Here is a 16,479-nt window from a genome sequence, read left to right as displayed (position 1 = left end):
GACCTACCGGTATCTCTAATTGGAGGCAGCTTGAGATTTCAATATAGGCTACTGTAATACTATTTCAAATTTTAGCAATGGCCTCTACATTCGGACTGAAGAAGTTTGTTTGCTGGGTAACCTACCGATAAATGAAAGGTTGTCTTTAAACTGCATTGGTTTGCTAATCTTCGTTCTCGCACTGAGAAAGCCTCAAAGGTTATTTCTTGCAGTTTCGCATACCGGTACTTGCAGAGGCTTTAAACCACTGACTGACTTGCCCGTTAACGAGATAAGTTTCTGATTGTTGTTGTCTGTGAATTATTCCATCCACTAGGCTAAATGGAAAGCAGTCCTGAAAAGCGTTGCTCAAGCGCATACCCCGTGAGTCGAAGTTGGTCGAACCAGCGCTGTTTGATCTTCGGCGCTTAACCAACTGAGCTATTGGGAAGGACAACCAAAAATTCAAACATTGATCACATTTCACGATACAGCGTTTAATTTCAAAAAAAACACACTTTTCATGGTTGAGAACTGAAGTCATTCACAATCGAGGTAAACTATGGAAAAAGAACTTGTGTATTTCTCGATCATTGTGTATCTAAGTGGAACTCAATTGGCAGATTCAAAATATTCCTTCGAGCCATCAACGCTTGGTTTCATCTAAAAATAAAACGGAAAGTTGTTCAGTGAAGCAAAACCAAGGTTGGAACGGACACAAGCGTTATATGCTAGGGACGGTACATTACGGGACGCGCAACTCCGTTGTTCCTTCAACATTAGAAGGGTCAATTGCCAATTTAACATTTTTTTACGCTTTACTGCTGGCTTGCTTTCAACTAAAAACCTTAAATTACTTTAAAACCAACTTCACTCTTCTTATATAACCCATAAAAAGTAAAATATTTTGTAAATTACAAAAAAACGTAACCCTTCTAGTGTTGCGGATAAGCCAAAAGCGGATGAAGTTTCGCATCCCCATAATCTACAATCCCTAGTTATATGCGTACCGTTTTCGATCCAGGACTCCAACTGGCGGGACAGACTTCGCCGTGTTTATCAGTGAACTGAAATGCTTGCACCAAACGCAAGACTTCGTCAACGCTCCTTCCAACAGGCAGATCGTTTATGCCTGAATATCGCACGATGCCTTTTCCATCAATGATGAACAGTCCTCTGAAAAGCAAACCAAAACTTGCTCTGATCGAACTCTAATGCTTTTTTCCAGTTTGCTTTTTACAAAAGCGCTTTTTTCAATAAACGGGCCAATAGTTGTCAAATATGCAGCTATTACTTACACACAGTGAAAATGATCTCCAACCTTATGCATAAAAATAGGTGTAAGTCAAGTCAAGTCAATTTATTTTGCTTTAACAGCGCCATATATTAACAAATAATCAGAGTAAAATGTAATTGTCAAAACAATGCATTGTACAACTGTTGGTTAGATTATGGCGCAATCAGTAAGTAAGTTCATTGAGTAAGTTAGACCTGACATCTGAGTGAGCATTTTTACAAGTGGTTCAGCCTGGTTTCTTCCGTTTTCCTAAAAACAGGTATTCAGAAGCGATTTGGATCAATACCCAACTTTGTGAATTTAGAATGGCAATATCAAGCAGCAATGATTCATCTGGATGTGAGTTTGAATAACGTATTTCAAGCACGGTTTTTCATTCAAAACATTAAGTGGGTTGGATAATTTACATATGACAACTCATGTTCAGCAAACCAACCTTTCAAACGCTATACTGTCTTCAGCACTATAAAATTATACATTTATAGCGCTAAAGATGAATACAGTATAGTTTTCGAAAGGTTTGTTCGCTGAACATAAGTTTAGTAGCTACATTTTGGGCTCTTTATTTTTTGATTAAATTAACTAGGCGTTCCAACCATTTTGCTCACAAGGGGAAACTTCACTATATTCATGTCCGTGACCGGGCGTGAGCGGTTCAAAGTAGCATAAAAAATTGTCAGGAACAAACTTCCAAAGATGCTTTTTCCATCCGAGAATAAAGATTCCCTCCAAAAATTGATTAAACTATTGTTTGTGATTCTTTTTCCGGTCATTGCTATGATAGCATAAACAATCAATGACGTGACTTTTCTACCTTAGTGCAATGCCAGCATCTTCCAACAAAACACCGTAATCCTTTGAAATATTTTTTGTAATGTCTGACAGAAGTAGAATCTTCATTTCCCCAAGCCCTCCTTTCTTCCTTGGAGTATTCACCCAAGCTAAGTGGCTGAAGTGGGAGTCTACAGAGGCTCCGATCACTTCGGTATCTACGGCCTTGAATTCGTCCGCTCGGTCACTGAAGGATATGATCTCGGTCGGACAAACAAAAGTGCTGTGGAATGTATACAACAGTTACATGGTGAATTGGTGATGCTTAAAGAGTTAAAGATCAAGAAATAAGTAAAGACAGTAGCAAGCAACTGTGTAAATTCTTATAAAAAAAACTTAAACTACATTTTTTTATTATAAAAACTCAATACTATATCTAAACAATGTGCCAAATTTTAAACGTTATTCAAGTAAAACTACATTTAGCACGTGGTATACCAAAAGCATTTTGAGCATTGGACATACTTCATTTCAATATATAGGCTATTGTATGAAAAACTTACAAATCAAGGGGATAGAAAAATAGAACTAAATATTTTCCAAGATAATCATCAGAAGAAAGATCTTGAATCTGTCCGTTGATCACTGCTTTTCCTTGAAAAGATGGGGCGGGTTGTGTCACTTTAGCATAATGCCTGCTTGCCACGCTGAGGTTACTTGCTTGAATCAAAGCAGGAGTGCGGTTTGTCTGTGCAAAAAGTATACACTACAGTACAAATTCAATGAACAATTCCAAAGAAAACTTTGCTTCACCAACTAATTTTTAAACCCTTCACAGATTGAATAAATATATTTCAAACATTCCTAATCATTACTCAGTTACCTTAAAACATAGGCTGAGGTTATTACCACATATAGTAACTGGGTTACCACATACCAGTACCGACTTCCTAAAGTTTGCTAAAAGTATTTTTTGTTTAAGTTTGTTTAAAATGTATTCTCTTCTTCTTCATTCTCTCAAATCACTTAAAGGGCATATTTTGCAAAAGAGCAAATTTGCGCAAGCACCAAAACGCGAGCTTGGCACTAAACGAGAAAAAAAAACATGACAAAACCATAAAGTTAAAAATATATATAATATACATTGATAAAGTGCTTTCTTTGGAAATTAGAATCACCAATACATGCAGCCACCAAACTTATTCGATATAGTATCAATGAAAATGTAGTGCATGCAATCAGTTATTTTCTCAAATTACACCAGTAAATATCTACACTAAAACAAATTCAACTGAGTAAACTTGAGCAAGCAGTTCTGGGGTGAAGGTCGTATACAATTTTGTTTGGAAAATTTGACCACATTTTCTTGTGGCGCAAAAAATTTACCCAGATTAATTATCAAATTTTAACACTATTGAAAAAGAATTCAAGATTATTACTCACTATTAAAACAGCATAGAAAATTATCTTCATTCAGAAAACATATAAATATATAGTCATTTTATCTGCTGCTCGTCATGACAACATAAAAATAAAAAACATGGCACAAAAGACAGCTAGAAGCAGCAAAAAAACACAATCAATGGAAATTCACACACAGACTCTACTAATGCTTCACATGAGCTGATGTAAAAAATACGAATCATGAAAAAATTAACCAGCTTTTCTTCGTTTTTGAAGGAAAAAAGCAAGCTTTATGCTCGAGCGATGAGGAATGGTAGCCTTAGGGGTACCATGACTACCATACATGGTAACTATTAACACTGTGTGAAACAAATAAAAAAGGAAGTGGCTACACTTACGGCGCCGTAAATACAGCCGTTCCATGCCTTTTTTTTAATCTTAAAGTCGCTTTTACTGCGCATGCGCGCTGTTGATGCGTCTGCGCGCTTGCTGCTTATTTTTTTCTTTTTTCACCTTCTCTTTTTAAGCGAAACACATGAAAAAACGTGCATGTATAAATTCTAAATTCAACTGTTTTTGCCAAGTAAATCTGTGGCGCGTGCGATCTTTGTCTGGCTCGTACTCGCAAGGATATGAGTTCGATTCTACCAAAAGGTGATTTATTTTTTGAACTAAATTCTAACCCGAATTGACTCAATCGTTACGCTACGCATTTTTGGGGCCGTTCAGTTTAGTTTGTTTTTAGTTCTGACCATCACAACGAAAAAACAGTATATGACAAACATAACAGAGGCAGTGGCGTAGCCAAGGGAGGGGTTTTGGTGGTTACAACCCCCCCCCCCACTCTGGCACGTGTGTGACGTCACGATATTGAGAATGATGCTTTCAGTCTACAAAAGATTTGCCTAATTTTAAACAAATCTGCATTAAAAGAGCGAGTTTTGCTAATACCAAACATCTCAGCCAGGAATTAGCAACAAGAAAACATAGAGACTTAGCTTTATTTCCGAAAAATGCCGAAGAAAACATGATTTTATCCTTTTGCTATGCCACCGGACAGTACCATTTTTCAGGAATATTCATACCCACATTTTTGTTGAAAATGCTCTCAGAATGCACCAAATTCAATGTAATTTTTTAAAATTTTCTGGGGGAGGCCCCCCAGACCCCCCGCCGTTGGCTGTCGTCTTAGGCGAAAACCCCCCCCTTTCAAAATTCCTGGCTATGCTACTGAACAGAGGTATAGAAAAAGGTAGAAGCGACAAAACGCGGACGTTATAGCGTGTATACCAAAGCAGGACAATCAGTTTGAAATATGGCACGGTCGTAACCGTGGCGTCGTCGTAACACTTTAACAAATTTTTTTTAAATTTAAAACAAAGAGAAAAATAGGCTAGTGAGTTTTTTTTCTTTAACAATTAAAATGAGTAAAAAAAAAATTCTAAATGTACAAAATTTTTAGGTGTTACGACCGTGCCATATTTTAAACTGATTGTCCTGCTTTGCTATTATACACGCTATAACGTCCGCGTTTTGTCGCTTCTCACATCTTCTCAAAGTTCAGGTCCTCACAGCACAGACATCACTATGGTGTCTAAACGCTTCAAACACATTAGCCTATTTTTCTGCTTTATGCAAACATTACTAGAAAAAAGTTAAGATAATTTCAAACAAAATAATTCAACTTACCAACAGTTTTGAAACACCATTTACCAAAGGACGAAAAAATGACATAATGAATCAAACAACTAGTTTTTTTTCTGGTGAAATATTCGACTAGCCTAAACCCAAAGGAAGTCGAAACAATAACAAATGTTTTGCTCTTACACGGTGTTGCCAGACCACTCCAAATTTTCTAACCGTTGTTTCGACAATGCCCAAATCGCAATTCTATTTCACAAGTCAATTGAGTGTTTCTCGGCAGGCAAGTGTAGCAAGAATTGACAACGATAGACACGTGTTTCACCCATGAAGCTGGGCTCATCAGTATCATACCTCTAACTCATGCCACATAGTGCTCAACCGCTGCTTTTGTGTGAGCGAGAAGCTAGTTTCTCAAATGTCTAGATTTGACCATATTTTTGCTGTGATACTGTATGGTTCTTTAGTATTTCTTTTAGAAAAATGATTTTTCTTATAGGCTTGAAAAGGGCTGTATGACTTGCCTAAAATATTTGCTTATTGTTTCATTAATGTTACGTAGCCGGTCGTTTGGTCGACAGGATATTTGGGGGTTAGTTAACTAACCCTAAAATGAATCGTTCTGTTGACCTAACGTCCTGTCGACCAAATGACCGGGTACCATAATGTTAGATTAATAGATTTAGTGTTGTTGCTGAGTTATGTCTGTTTATAGTTTAATAAAGTTATCATTCCACCCAAATTGTAATACCGTAGTCTATATATCTCTTTGCAATAATTCAATTCAATTCAATTCAATTTATTTTTCTTTGTCAAGGTTGTTAAGGTTTAAAGTTATCCGGGAAAGTTATATACTATGATTAAAGTTATATACCAGCATAATTCTTACTTTTAGTGTTTCTGTTTCGTCTTTTATGCTAGCAGTTAGAAGTTGTTGTTTATGCATAGTTTTTTGTTTTTTTTTCTCATAACTTACTACTTTTGTAGGGCATGATATTTTTTGATATTTGAATAAAATCACAGGAATTCACTTGACTGTCGCAGCAGTAAACAACTTTTTGTTTTCATCTTTTACGGAACTTAAGCTTATCCTGTTTTAACGCATATCTTGGTTTCAACGTAATGCCGATGTTTGACATTTGTCACATTAAAAACACGGGAAGCAGCTGACTCGATGACTAATATAGTCTTTCGCTGCTTCCTGTCTGTTGTAGATTCTAGTTATGGTGCTATTTTATTTGCATTGTCTATATTTTGTACCGTATACTTTTCTCGCAACAGACAAAATAAAAGGTTTCTCTCTCTCTCTCTCTCTCTCTTTGTCAGAATACAAAAGAAATGATATTGTGAAAAAGAAATACAGTAACAAAACCAACAAAAGGAAAAGGTGGCAAAACCATAATGGTTTAAGACGTGCATAAAAGGATCTAATTTTACGGTATATGCATCGATAAATATAGTTAAGCACGGCCACCAAACCTGATACATTAAAACAAGTAGATGAATAAGTTAAGAATCAGTCGCCTCCTCGTTCCTAAAACAACTGGAGCGTCAATTCTTAAAGCAATGAGAACACGACTGAACCCAACAACATCACAAAAACAAACTAATACACACACACATATTGAAATTACATAAGGGACTATCAAAACAAGGACTATTTACAGGTTTTATACAGAAATGAAGTGTTCGCAGCAACGAAATTAAGTAGCTTATAGAATGCAGAACAAATACACAATATGGCAGCTCATTATTAAGATAAAATAGGTAAAAAAGCTTTGTTTTTTAAATTAATTTCCAGCACATGTAAGAGCATAAGAAGTATGATGATATAGCAGCGTGTTTTTCGTATTGCCAATAAGAGTTGAATCATCTTTTATAGCGTCAGTGAAGGATGGAGTGTTTTGGTATCGCTAATGAGAGGTGGAGATTCTTTGGTAGTGCCGATGAAGGATGTAGTGTCTGAGCTGTTTCAAGCATCTTTTCCAAACCAATCTAAACAATAATCTTACGAAAAGTCAAGCGATCCTCTGAACAAACATAATAGCTTATAATAATCAGGGGGTAGTTAGATGCAAGCTTGTAGTAACTTAGTGATACAGTAGAACTCGGTTAATCCGGATTCGATTTGACCGGCGATTCCATCCGGATTAGGCGACGATCCGGATTAACCGATGACGGTTCTATCAAGCCTGACTCATTTGTACTTCCAGGTTCATCCGGAATAGGCGAAGATCCGGATTAACCGAGTTCTACTGTATATTCTTATCTGGCAATATAAAATTATGCAATACAGTATAGTAGCTTATTCATGGAAGAGTAAAGATAGTAGGCTAATCATCATCTTTAACTATTCGGGTGTAATATATGATAAGATATAGCCTACGTATATTAAGATATGTTAATGTATAATATAGTAATATATGTAGGATAAATTTACAAAAGTGGCATTTGGAAAGGCATGCTATGCCAGGATTTGGTGTAACAATCAATAATACAGTCAGAAAATTAAAGAGTTACAGCATAGGTTGTTACAGGTTGATTTTCAGAACGCAAGTGCTTTTTCAGGTTAGGGAACGTTCAAATATTACGTAACGCTTTTTTTCCGAATTTTTGACCCCCCCCCCTCCCCCATGTAACGCCAACGTAACGCTTTTTTCAATCCCCCCCTCCCCCATGTAGCGCTTTTTCACTACAAATTCAGCACAAAAAACTACCATTCCGTACTCGAAAGCGTTACGTAACGTTTTGCTTGAACCCCCAGCTCCCCCCCGATGTGACGCTAACGTAACGCTTTGCATACCCCCCCCCCTCCCCCTCGAAGGCGTTACGTAATATTTGAACGTCCCCTTACTGCAAAATATTGAAAAGCTTTCAATTTCAGTGACGGTTTTCGGGAGATTGTTCCACACTTTAACTCCATTAAACTGGATGGAATGTTGAGTCAGTCTTTTGGAGAAGTAGGGGAGGAAAAAGTTATTGTTGCTTCTGGTTGATATTGAGTGCAAATTGTTATTAAGTTGAAATAGAGAATTAAAGCATTGGGGTAAGTGATTGTGTTTGAGTTTGAACATAAATTTTGCAGTTTCTATTGTGTATAGTTCGTCAATTGTGAAAAAATTATGGGATTGAGAGTGATTTGATTCATGTTTTGCAATCATTTTTATAAATTTGTTGCAAATCTTTTGAAGTTTATTTAAAACAGTTACATGACCATGCTTCCATACACTTATGCAATACCGGAGATTGCTTTCGATTAAGGAATGGTAAAGGCAAATCAGATTGTTGGTGTTTAAGTAGGACTTAACCTTGCAGATCACTCCAAAGTTTTTGCAGTAAGGATAGCATATGGGGTTTCCATGACAAGTCTTCACTCAGCAGAATGCCCAGAAAACTGATAGTGTTGACACGTTCAATGGGTTGATTGCACAGACAGTGTGTAAGAGAGGTTTGAAAGTTTATTGGTATTATTGAATAACATATATTTTGTTTTTTTTACATTTAGTGATAGCTTATTTGCTGCTAACCAGTTTGTTACTCCTGTCATTTCCTCATTCGCCATCCTCACCCGCGGAAGTTACTTTGTTTTGTCTGTCTATGGTTAAAAATAACGGATAAAGGTTTTCACCATCTCACACACCGGCATTCAATGCCTATTTTCCCAAATTGAGACAAAATTAATGATCTGGCATTGCATAATTCCATTTTTGCAGTCAGTCACAGCAGTTGTTAAGCTTTTTTGTTTTGACGCAACTAGCAATTTTTATTTATTTGTGTTGCGGAGAAGTGCATTACGCTGCGGTATGTTATTTTTGAATCATTTATAATTAATCCATTGCTACAGTTTAACCTAATGAATTTGAATGCAATGTCAGTGAATAATAACAGGCCTATATGCAATGCATGCATTGCTGGAATTGAGTTCAGACACGAAACAGAATCATTGTGCGAGCTGGAGCGGTGAGAAATTTTTAGTGCGTTTTGAAAAAACGTGAGTTGAATGCGGAACCGGAGTTTTTTAAATAGCACTTTTTTGCAAAAGTGAATTTGAAATAGGTCACAGGACAATATGTCGTTAATATGTTTACGGACTTTTGTATGACATAAATGTTCATAATAAATATTGGAATTTTTTGATTGGCATTCCTATTCCAGCTGCAACGTTCAACTCATGAATGCGAAAGTGGAAGCAGAAACAGTGAAACACACTATTTGTTTTATTGCTTCACTGACGTTTCGCGCATCATGACAATGCGCAAACAAAAGTATGAGCTTTGTAGCTTCTCAGCAATTTTTGTAGCTCCTCTTTTGCTATCATATAGGCCTACATTCAGAAACATGCTAGCCTGCCTAATTAGAACAGCAAACACATTTAACAAACTACGAGTCTTCTTGCCACCGGCTTGTTGTACACATCACAAATTTCCAGATAATACTTAGGTTATACGTAAGCATACATAGCCTACTAGGCAAGTAGGCGACAAAACATTCATGGGCTACGACAAAAACATGCAGTCAGATACGTAACACATGTCAATCACACGTGCTACTGTAATTGTAAATTGCAGTGCTAAAAAATTTGATTTTCAATAAACCACTTTGGTTTGGAATGTGCAAAGTGTGACCTTAACTAAAACCTTTTCTACAGAGCGCAGAAAGTGTCTCATATTTCATATTTGGTGGCATAAATCCTTGGAGCAAAAAACAGAATTAGGCCAAAGTACTTCACCGAACGATTATTTCAACAGCCTATAGACAAAAATACATTACTACCATAACAAGTCGGTAAAACAGTGCGCTTGAACAGAAAGTTAAATACACATGCACAAAATCTTTTGACACCAAATTAAACGTGATATAAAATCACCATACACAGCTTTTTATGATTTATCTTATATGAAAAAATAAGCAGTTGTCACTTTTGTGATTGTTGAAAAATCGCATGAATAAAATTTGAAATTACATTCACTCTACTGTCACACCAGCAATGACAGTGATGGCAGCAATTCTTAGTTTCAAATCCAATTTCATAAATAGTGCTGAAAATCATAAATGTCAAGATTAACATAAACACCAGTTGACGTTGCAGTTTGAACACCTTGAAACATGACTCCAGAAGCAGCCACACTTAAAAACTTTCCACAAACATAGAAATCCATATTTGAGGCTAAGGTATAACATCGGGACACACATGTCTGATTGTTTGTCTCATTGTGGAAAGCAAACAGCTGTACATTTTTGTGACTTAAGAAAAAGAAAGTGTGTAAGTTATTTGTGAAAATAACTCCGACAAGCATTACAGATCAAGGAGCAGCCTGACAAAATTAATCAGTATATATGTACAATTGTACATTGTGGAATATGTAGAAAAGGATTAGTATATTTTATAAGCAGCTTGTGAGAAAAATGAAAGCAAAAAAGTAAAACTGAGGTCTTAAAAGTCACAACATCCGGTTATGTCCTATTTAAAAAAAAATAATTTTAGGCTATTAGTGTCTGGACTACAAGAAATATTGTGCGGTCGCAAAAAGCATCCATCGATGTGAAATAAATCTCAATGAGAATTGTGACAATTACTTTTGATACTATGGACACTTAAAACATAACAAAAAATTGCCAGCAGACATCAAGTGCAAGACATCAGACATTTACCAACACAAACATTTACACACATGAATATTCGTTATTTGGTCTATTGGCATTGTTCGGCAGTGATTACTTCAAAGGAAGACGCTGTTCCCTGACTTTCTTCATCAGATATATCTGCAGCCGGTGCCCCCTTCTCTGTTTCTTCAGAACTAAAAAGTACAAGCAATATTAATAGGATTCTAAACACATCTACAAAAATTAATGTCAGCCTCATGCGTGGTGATGAAAGCATTGGATGTAGTACGAAAGCCAAAGAAGCTAATCTTCATGTTCATATCAGCATGTGCTTAAGTGTTTTGTCACATTAGTACGTCACAGTTGCCTGTTCTCCGTAGGTGGCCAAAGCCTACCGGCATCTCTTTAAACATTGTACACGTACTTTTACCTCCAGGTCAAGGAGTCGACTAATTTGCACAATTTTTTATCCTTCTTCGTTTCAGCCTAAGGCCGAGTTCTTTTACCACTCCAGGTTTACGATGTTCCAGGACTACACCGGAAAGTTATCACTCGCAGACCTTCAGCTTGATTGGAACCACAATGGTGCAATCGTTAGTGATGCGGGTTGTTCTTCAGCACCACATTCGAAAGATGACATTCTCTATCGATGCATGATTGAGTGGAAAAGCCCAATGTCCGCACGAATACGAGCCGGACGCATCTACGCCTGTCTTGGTGAGGCCGTCAGCGTAGAAGAAGAATTTCACTTCTCGATTCAACAGTGCAGTTACGGAATGGCCCGTTTCGGCTAGTTCCCTATTCGGCTACAGTTTTGAATTGTATTTTATTCCACAATATCGTTTCTTTTGCATTCCGACAAAGAAAAATAAATTGAAATGAAATTTAGCGCAAAATGTTTGAACTATTAAATTGAAATGTTTGCTCACATAATATCGACATGTACCCTACGTCACCATCTGTAACCTAGAATATATTACAAAATTCCAAATCCAACGACGCCTTCTGTTTATTTAAAGAATGTTGTATTTTATTCCACAATATCGTTTCTTTTATAGTTGAAATCATCGAATCTTTAGATGAGTGGGGTTTAGACCTAACCACTGGGATCTTAAAACTAAAAAGCGAATTAACTTTATTTTTGGACTATTAATGTTTGCTCAGATAAAATTGACATGTATCCTGCGTTGCCGTCTGCATGCAAACTTAGAATATATTGGAATCCTCAACTATTACAAAATTCTAAATCCAAAGACGCCTTCTGTTTATTTAGAGAATTTTGTATTTTGTTCCACAATATCGTTTCTTTTACAGTTGAAATTATCGAAGCTTTAGATGAGTGGGGTTTAGACCTAAGCACTGAGATCTTAAATCACATTTATGACACCGGAAACATCCCTAGTGATATGGTACGTTCTATATTCATAACTTTACCAAAGAAAACCGGAGCAACAGAATGCTCACTCCACATAACAATTAGCCTTGTGAATCATCTAACAAAGATCTTACTCCGAAGCATGATGATGAGATTGAGACCAAAACTAAAATCGGAAATTTCAACAGCACAGTTTGGATTTGTTCCAGACAAAGGGACCACAAAAAGGAATTTCTATATTAAAAATGATAACAGAGAGATGGATGTTCGATTCTTCTGTTTATTCAGAGAATTTTGTATTTTATTCCACAACATCGTTTCTTTTGCATTTTATCCAGTGTTTACCTTTGAGTGCCTTCCCAGGCGGCAAAATCCGTCATTTTTACATTGATTTAACGTCTACAGACGTTGATCAATGTAATTGTACAATGACGAATTTTATTGTGTGGGTTCGTTCAAAATAAGTGTTTTACATCAAAACTTTATCTCATTAAGTCTCAGCGAAAACGTGTCAACGAAAAAAAGACAGTTGCCAAATAGCGTTTGACATAAAAGATAAAGTTAAAACCTAAGTGGCAGTTTAGAATAAACCTGGGTTTCGGCGTTACATGACCTATATTCCTTTGGTTACTTCCTTCGTTAGACTCTCAGTTGATGTTACTTTATTATGGCAGAGGAATCGATTAGTATTAGTAATACGGAACTAGCCGAGTAGGACTAGCCGAATTGGACTGTAGCCGAATAGGGAACTAGCTGAATCGGACTAGCCGATTTGGACTAGCCGAATCGGACTAGCCGAATAGTAGCAGACCCGTGCAGTTAGATACCATGTGTTAACCTCATTACTATCATCTCCTGTCGGCTGCATAGCCGAGTGGCGAGAACCCTTCGACACCGCTCAAGAGCGTGCTGCCGTGGCTTTGGCAGGACACTTTGAGACATGCCTGAAGGTGGACATGAAGATTGGCTCCTCTGCTTTCCCGTCTTCTTAATTTAAAATCTTCAACTACCGGACGTAAGCCTGGATACAATACACGACATCTCCTTTGGGTGGAAAAATTTCAAACAAAATTGTATTTTATTTACTCTAAAGATTCTTTCTTTCATGTTAGGGCAGGAAATATCAGCTAAAAATTTAACACTCACTTTAAAATCTTCTAATGGTTTTGATTAATGGGTATTGTTGTGCATAGAAACAAAGTCCTTTAAACTGGAGAATACTAAGCTCTTTGGTATAGGGTAGGCCTATCAAACTTATGAAATATATAGGTTTTTAAGTCATTTAAAATCACAAAATGCACTGAAGAATGAAAGGAAAATGAAAGTGGAGAACCTTGGCTTTGATGGTGTCTCACTATTGCAGTCAATTTCGGGAACATAAAAGTCCTTTTGCTTGCTGAGTGGAGCCATGTAATATATATTGCTTTTGGAGTATAATTCAATGAACGGGTGAGGCGACAACTTATGTTCCTGTAAAATGCAACAATATTATTACAAAGATAAATATGTTTCATTGTTGAAGCAGTATTTCAATGAAAATGTAGCAAAAAAAAAAGATCTGGTCTATGCTCACTTCAACATAAGCACTCAGAGCAGGATAGACTTTCCAAGGGGCAATCATGCAACAGAACTGGAACTTGTTTGGGAATGTAGTTTTAACAGCATAATCTACTGAAGGCAGCAGAAAAGTGTGGAATTTGTGTGAAGAAAGAAGTGTAACAAGACTCTGAGAAGGCTTCTCATCCCCGTCGCAGAGAACAACACCCACAATGTAACGAAGTTCTTTTTGAGGCACCTAAAATGAAAGCAATTTTTTCTTAACATTAAATGAATAGTGGGTACCACAAATGCGCAAGATACACAACACACATAGTATTACATAACCTCACATAATGTACGGTAATGGTGTATTTGTAATAAACAAAATTCTATTTCTTGCTAATATCGTAAAAGACACAAACAAGTATTACATGCAGGTTTTACTTGATTGTTGCAACAAATAGTAAGAAAAGTTTGGAACCATTGCTTCAATAAACACTGCTGAAGATTAAAATGCAGATTAGGGTATGTTTGAGACAAAATAAAGTTTGCATGAAAAAAAAAACTTTAATTATCTGGTGTTCACCCGCTACTTTTAAAGTAGCGCGCTACCCACTACCGCTACTTGGGCCAAAGTAGCGCGTTCTACCGCTACCAATTTACAAAAGTTGTGCGCTACCCGCTACCGCTACTCGGGCCAAAGTAGCGCGCGCTACCGCTACTTCTTCCACTACTTTTGTCTAAAATGACACTAGGAAACACTCAAGTCCCTAGTGACTCAAAAATGACCTTGAAAACGAATGTTATCATTCGTTCACGCTGTCATTTTAATGTCGTTATAGAAAACACATTCTAAGGGAAATTAAATGTTAATTAAGTTTCAAAAACACGAGCATTTCAAAATGAGAGTCACTAATAAGTCCCGGAATGGCCCGTTTCGGTGAGTCCGATTTGGTGAGTCCGATCCCTTAACGGGGGATTTTTTCAATTTTTTTTTTAAATTATCGGGTACCGTAGCCTAATTATCATTGCCGTTTTAGGGTTCGGGATTAGGATTAGGGGTTAGAGGTTAGGAACTCACCGAATCGGACTCACCGAATAGTAGCAGACCCAATAAGTCCTGCCCGCTTTCGCTTAAGCACATCTTTTCCAACAGAGAAAAGTCTCTCCACCGGAGCACTGGAAGGAATGGGGGGTGTTGTATTTAATGAACAGATGTTTTAACTCAGTATTCGAAAAGCTCAAGGACTTGCTCTTGTCCGAAAAAAAGCGTCCACAATTGCTGCTTCCTTCTGCATCGACGTTTCACGGGATGGCGCAAACACTCCAAAAAATACATCCTCGGAGTCATGACTGGTGTTGGTGTCACTCTTCTCGGTATCAACCTGGCTTGATGTCTCCCGCAACAGTCGAATTACATCTGTCTTGACTTTTTCTCGCAGTGCGTCAGCATCATCAATGGAAACGCAGTGCAGAAATTGTAGCCACGACGTCTTGAAGGAGGGATGAAGACATGATGCCATAACGCATTTCATGTTGTTGAAGCACTTGTTCAATCGTTTCTGCACCCCTTCAAGGACTTTCACTTTCAACTCCTCACAGGTCACAAGATCACTGATCTCGGTCAACTTCTTCCCGCAAATTGTGATGGTTGGAAGCAAGACTCCTTAATATGCCTTGGACTCGCCCTGGAGAATGTCTAAAGCTTGGCAGATAGGCTTCATCAGACGGAGATATTCGCCGAAGAATTTGACGTCAGCTAGAAAAAACCGAAACTTTGCAACCAAGCCGATTATATAGCTGCTTGACCACGCCAGTATTGCAAAAAAAACAAGCATTTTTTTCAATTTAAATTAAAAAGTAGCAGGAGTGCGACTGAAAAAAGTAGCGCCTCTCCCGCTACTTTGGAAAAAAATAGCGCCCTACTGCAGCCGCTACTCCAACTAAAAAGTAGCGCCGCTACTTTTACCAAAAAAGTAGCGCCGCTACAAAAGTAGCGCGCTACTGCCCACCTCTGGTGTTCACCAACACAGCTAATTACCAATAGGAATTTTCACTTACAACTTTTGGATCATCATAATATATTCCAATAGTGTCTAAATCAGGACACAATGTGATAACTTCATTGAAGTGTGGTCCACAGTTTTTGTAAGCACCCACATGTTGTTTGTATGCAATCCAAACATTCCTCAAAACAGGCTTTCCGACTTTGACTTTAACTTGGCGAAGTATTCCAATGTAATACAAAAAACATGCAATTGCTGAAGTTACACATGATACCAAAATAAATATTACCAGTACAGGCATGTTTTCAAATAAACCCAACATTTTTTTACTTAATACTTACACTGCACAACACACCTAACAAGACAAAAACATGTATAGTGATTCCCCTAAACACAAATTTTTGGTAAAATAGCCCGTAACAAATAAAACAGGCTAATGTTTGTTTAAACTCAAAAACTGAAATGGCACAGGCAAAAAGATTGCTATCCCTATTTCTGCACTAAAAATTAGAAAAAAAACACTTTTCAGATTTCAGCAAATATTTCACCTAGGCTCAAAACCCTGTCCCTAATAAAATTGAAAACTTTTTGACCGTCTGCACTAACTTTGCTGTTAAATCTCTTCTGGAGAACCTAGAATTGCCATTGAAACATCAATAAAATCGGAAAATAATACTCTAGCGCCATGTGGCAAATAAAAGTTAAAAACAGCAACCGCTAGATGACGATAGTAAATATTGCGCATTCGAGTAATATTACGATTGCGCAAGAGCGGTCATGCTTTTATTATATCCGTTTTGATCTGGTCATGGAAAAGGTAAGGAAGTGTAATAAAGAGTGAGCCTTTGCCTTGGATGCAGATA

At 37.1% G+C, this 16,479-nt stretch overlaps 2 protein-coding genes across 2 annotated transcripts; both read right to left on the bottom strand.

The window, feature by feature from the left end:
- Window positions 1-455: 455 nt before the first annotated feature.
- LOC145777987 (peroxiredoxin-2-like) lies at window positions 456-5,265 on the bottom strand. Its single transcript, XM_082589363.1, has 5 exons — window positions 5,141-5,265; window positions 2,611-2,795; window positions 2,091-2,330; window positions 990-1,155; window positions 456-642 (listed from the first exon to the last, which is right to left on the bottom strand). The coding sequence occupies exons 1-5, from the start codon at window positions 5,183-5,185 to the stop codon at window positions 592-594; spliced, it is 687 nt and encodes a 228-aa protein (XP_082445489.1). The 5' UTR covers window positions 5,186-5,265; the 3' UTR covers window positions 456-591.
- Window positions 5,266-9,479: 4,214 nt separating this feature from the next.
- On the bottom strand, window positions 9,480-15,991 carry LOC145778179 (testis-expressed protein 264 homolog). Its single transcript, XM_082589616.1, has 4 exons — window positions 15,672-15,991; window positions 13,645-13,866; window positions 13,405-13,541; window positions 9,480-10,890 (listed from the first exon to the last, which is right to left on the bottom strand). The coding sequence occupies exons 1-4, from the start codon at window positions 15,936-15,938 to the stop codon at window positions 10,785-10,787; spliced, it is 732 nt and encodes a 243-aa protein (XP_082445742.1). The 5' UTR covers window positions 15,939-15,991; the 3' UTR covers window positions 9,480-10,784.
- Window positions 15,992-16,479: the final 488 nt, after the last annotated feature.

This window comes from Aplidium turbinatum, chromosome 10 (genome assembly GCF_918807975.1).
Source record: "Aplidium turbinatum chromosome 10, kaAplTurb1.1, whole genome shotgun sequence".
NCBI lineage: Eukaryota > Metazoa > Chordata > Ascidiacea > Aplousobranchia > Polyclinidae > Aplidium > Aplidium turbinatum.
Note: the sequence above shows the minus strand (reverse complement) of the source record. Positions and strands in the feature narration are given on the sequence as shown.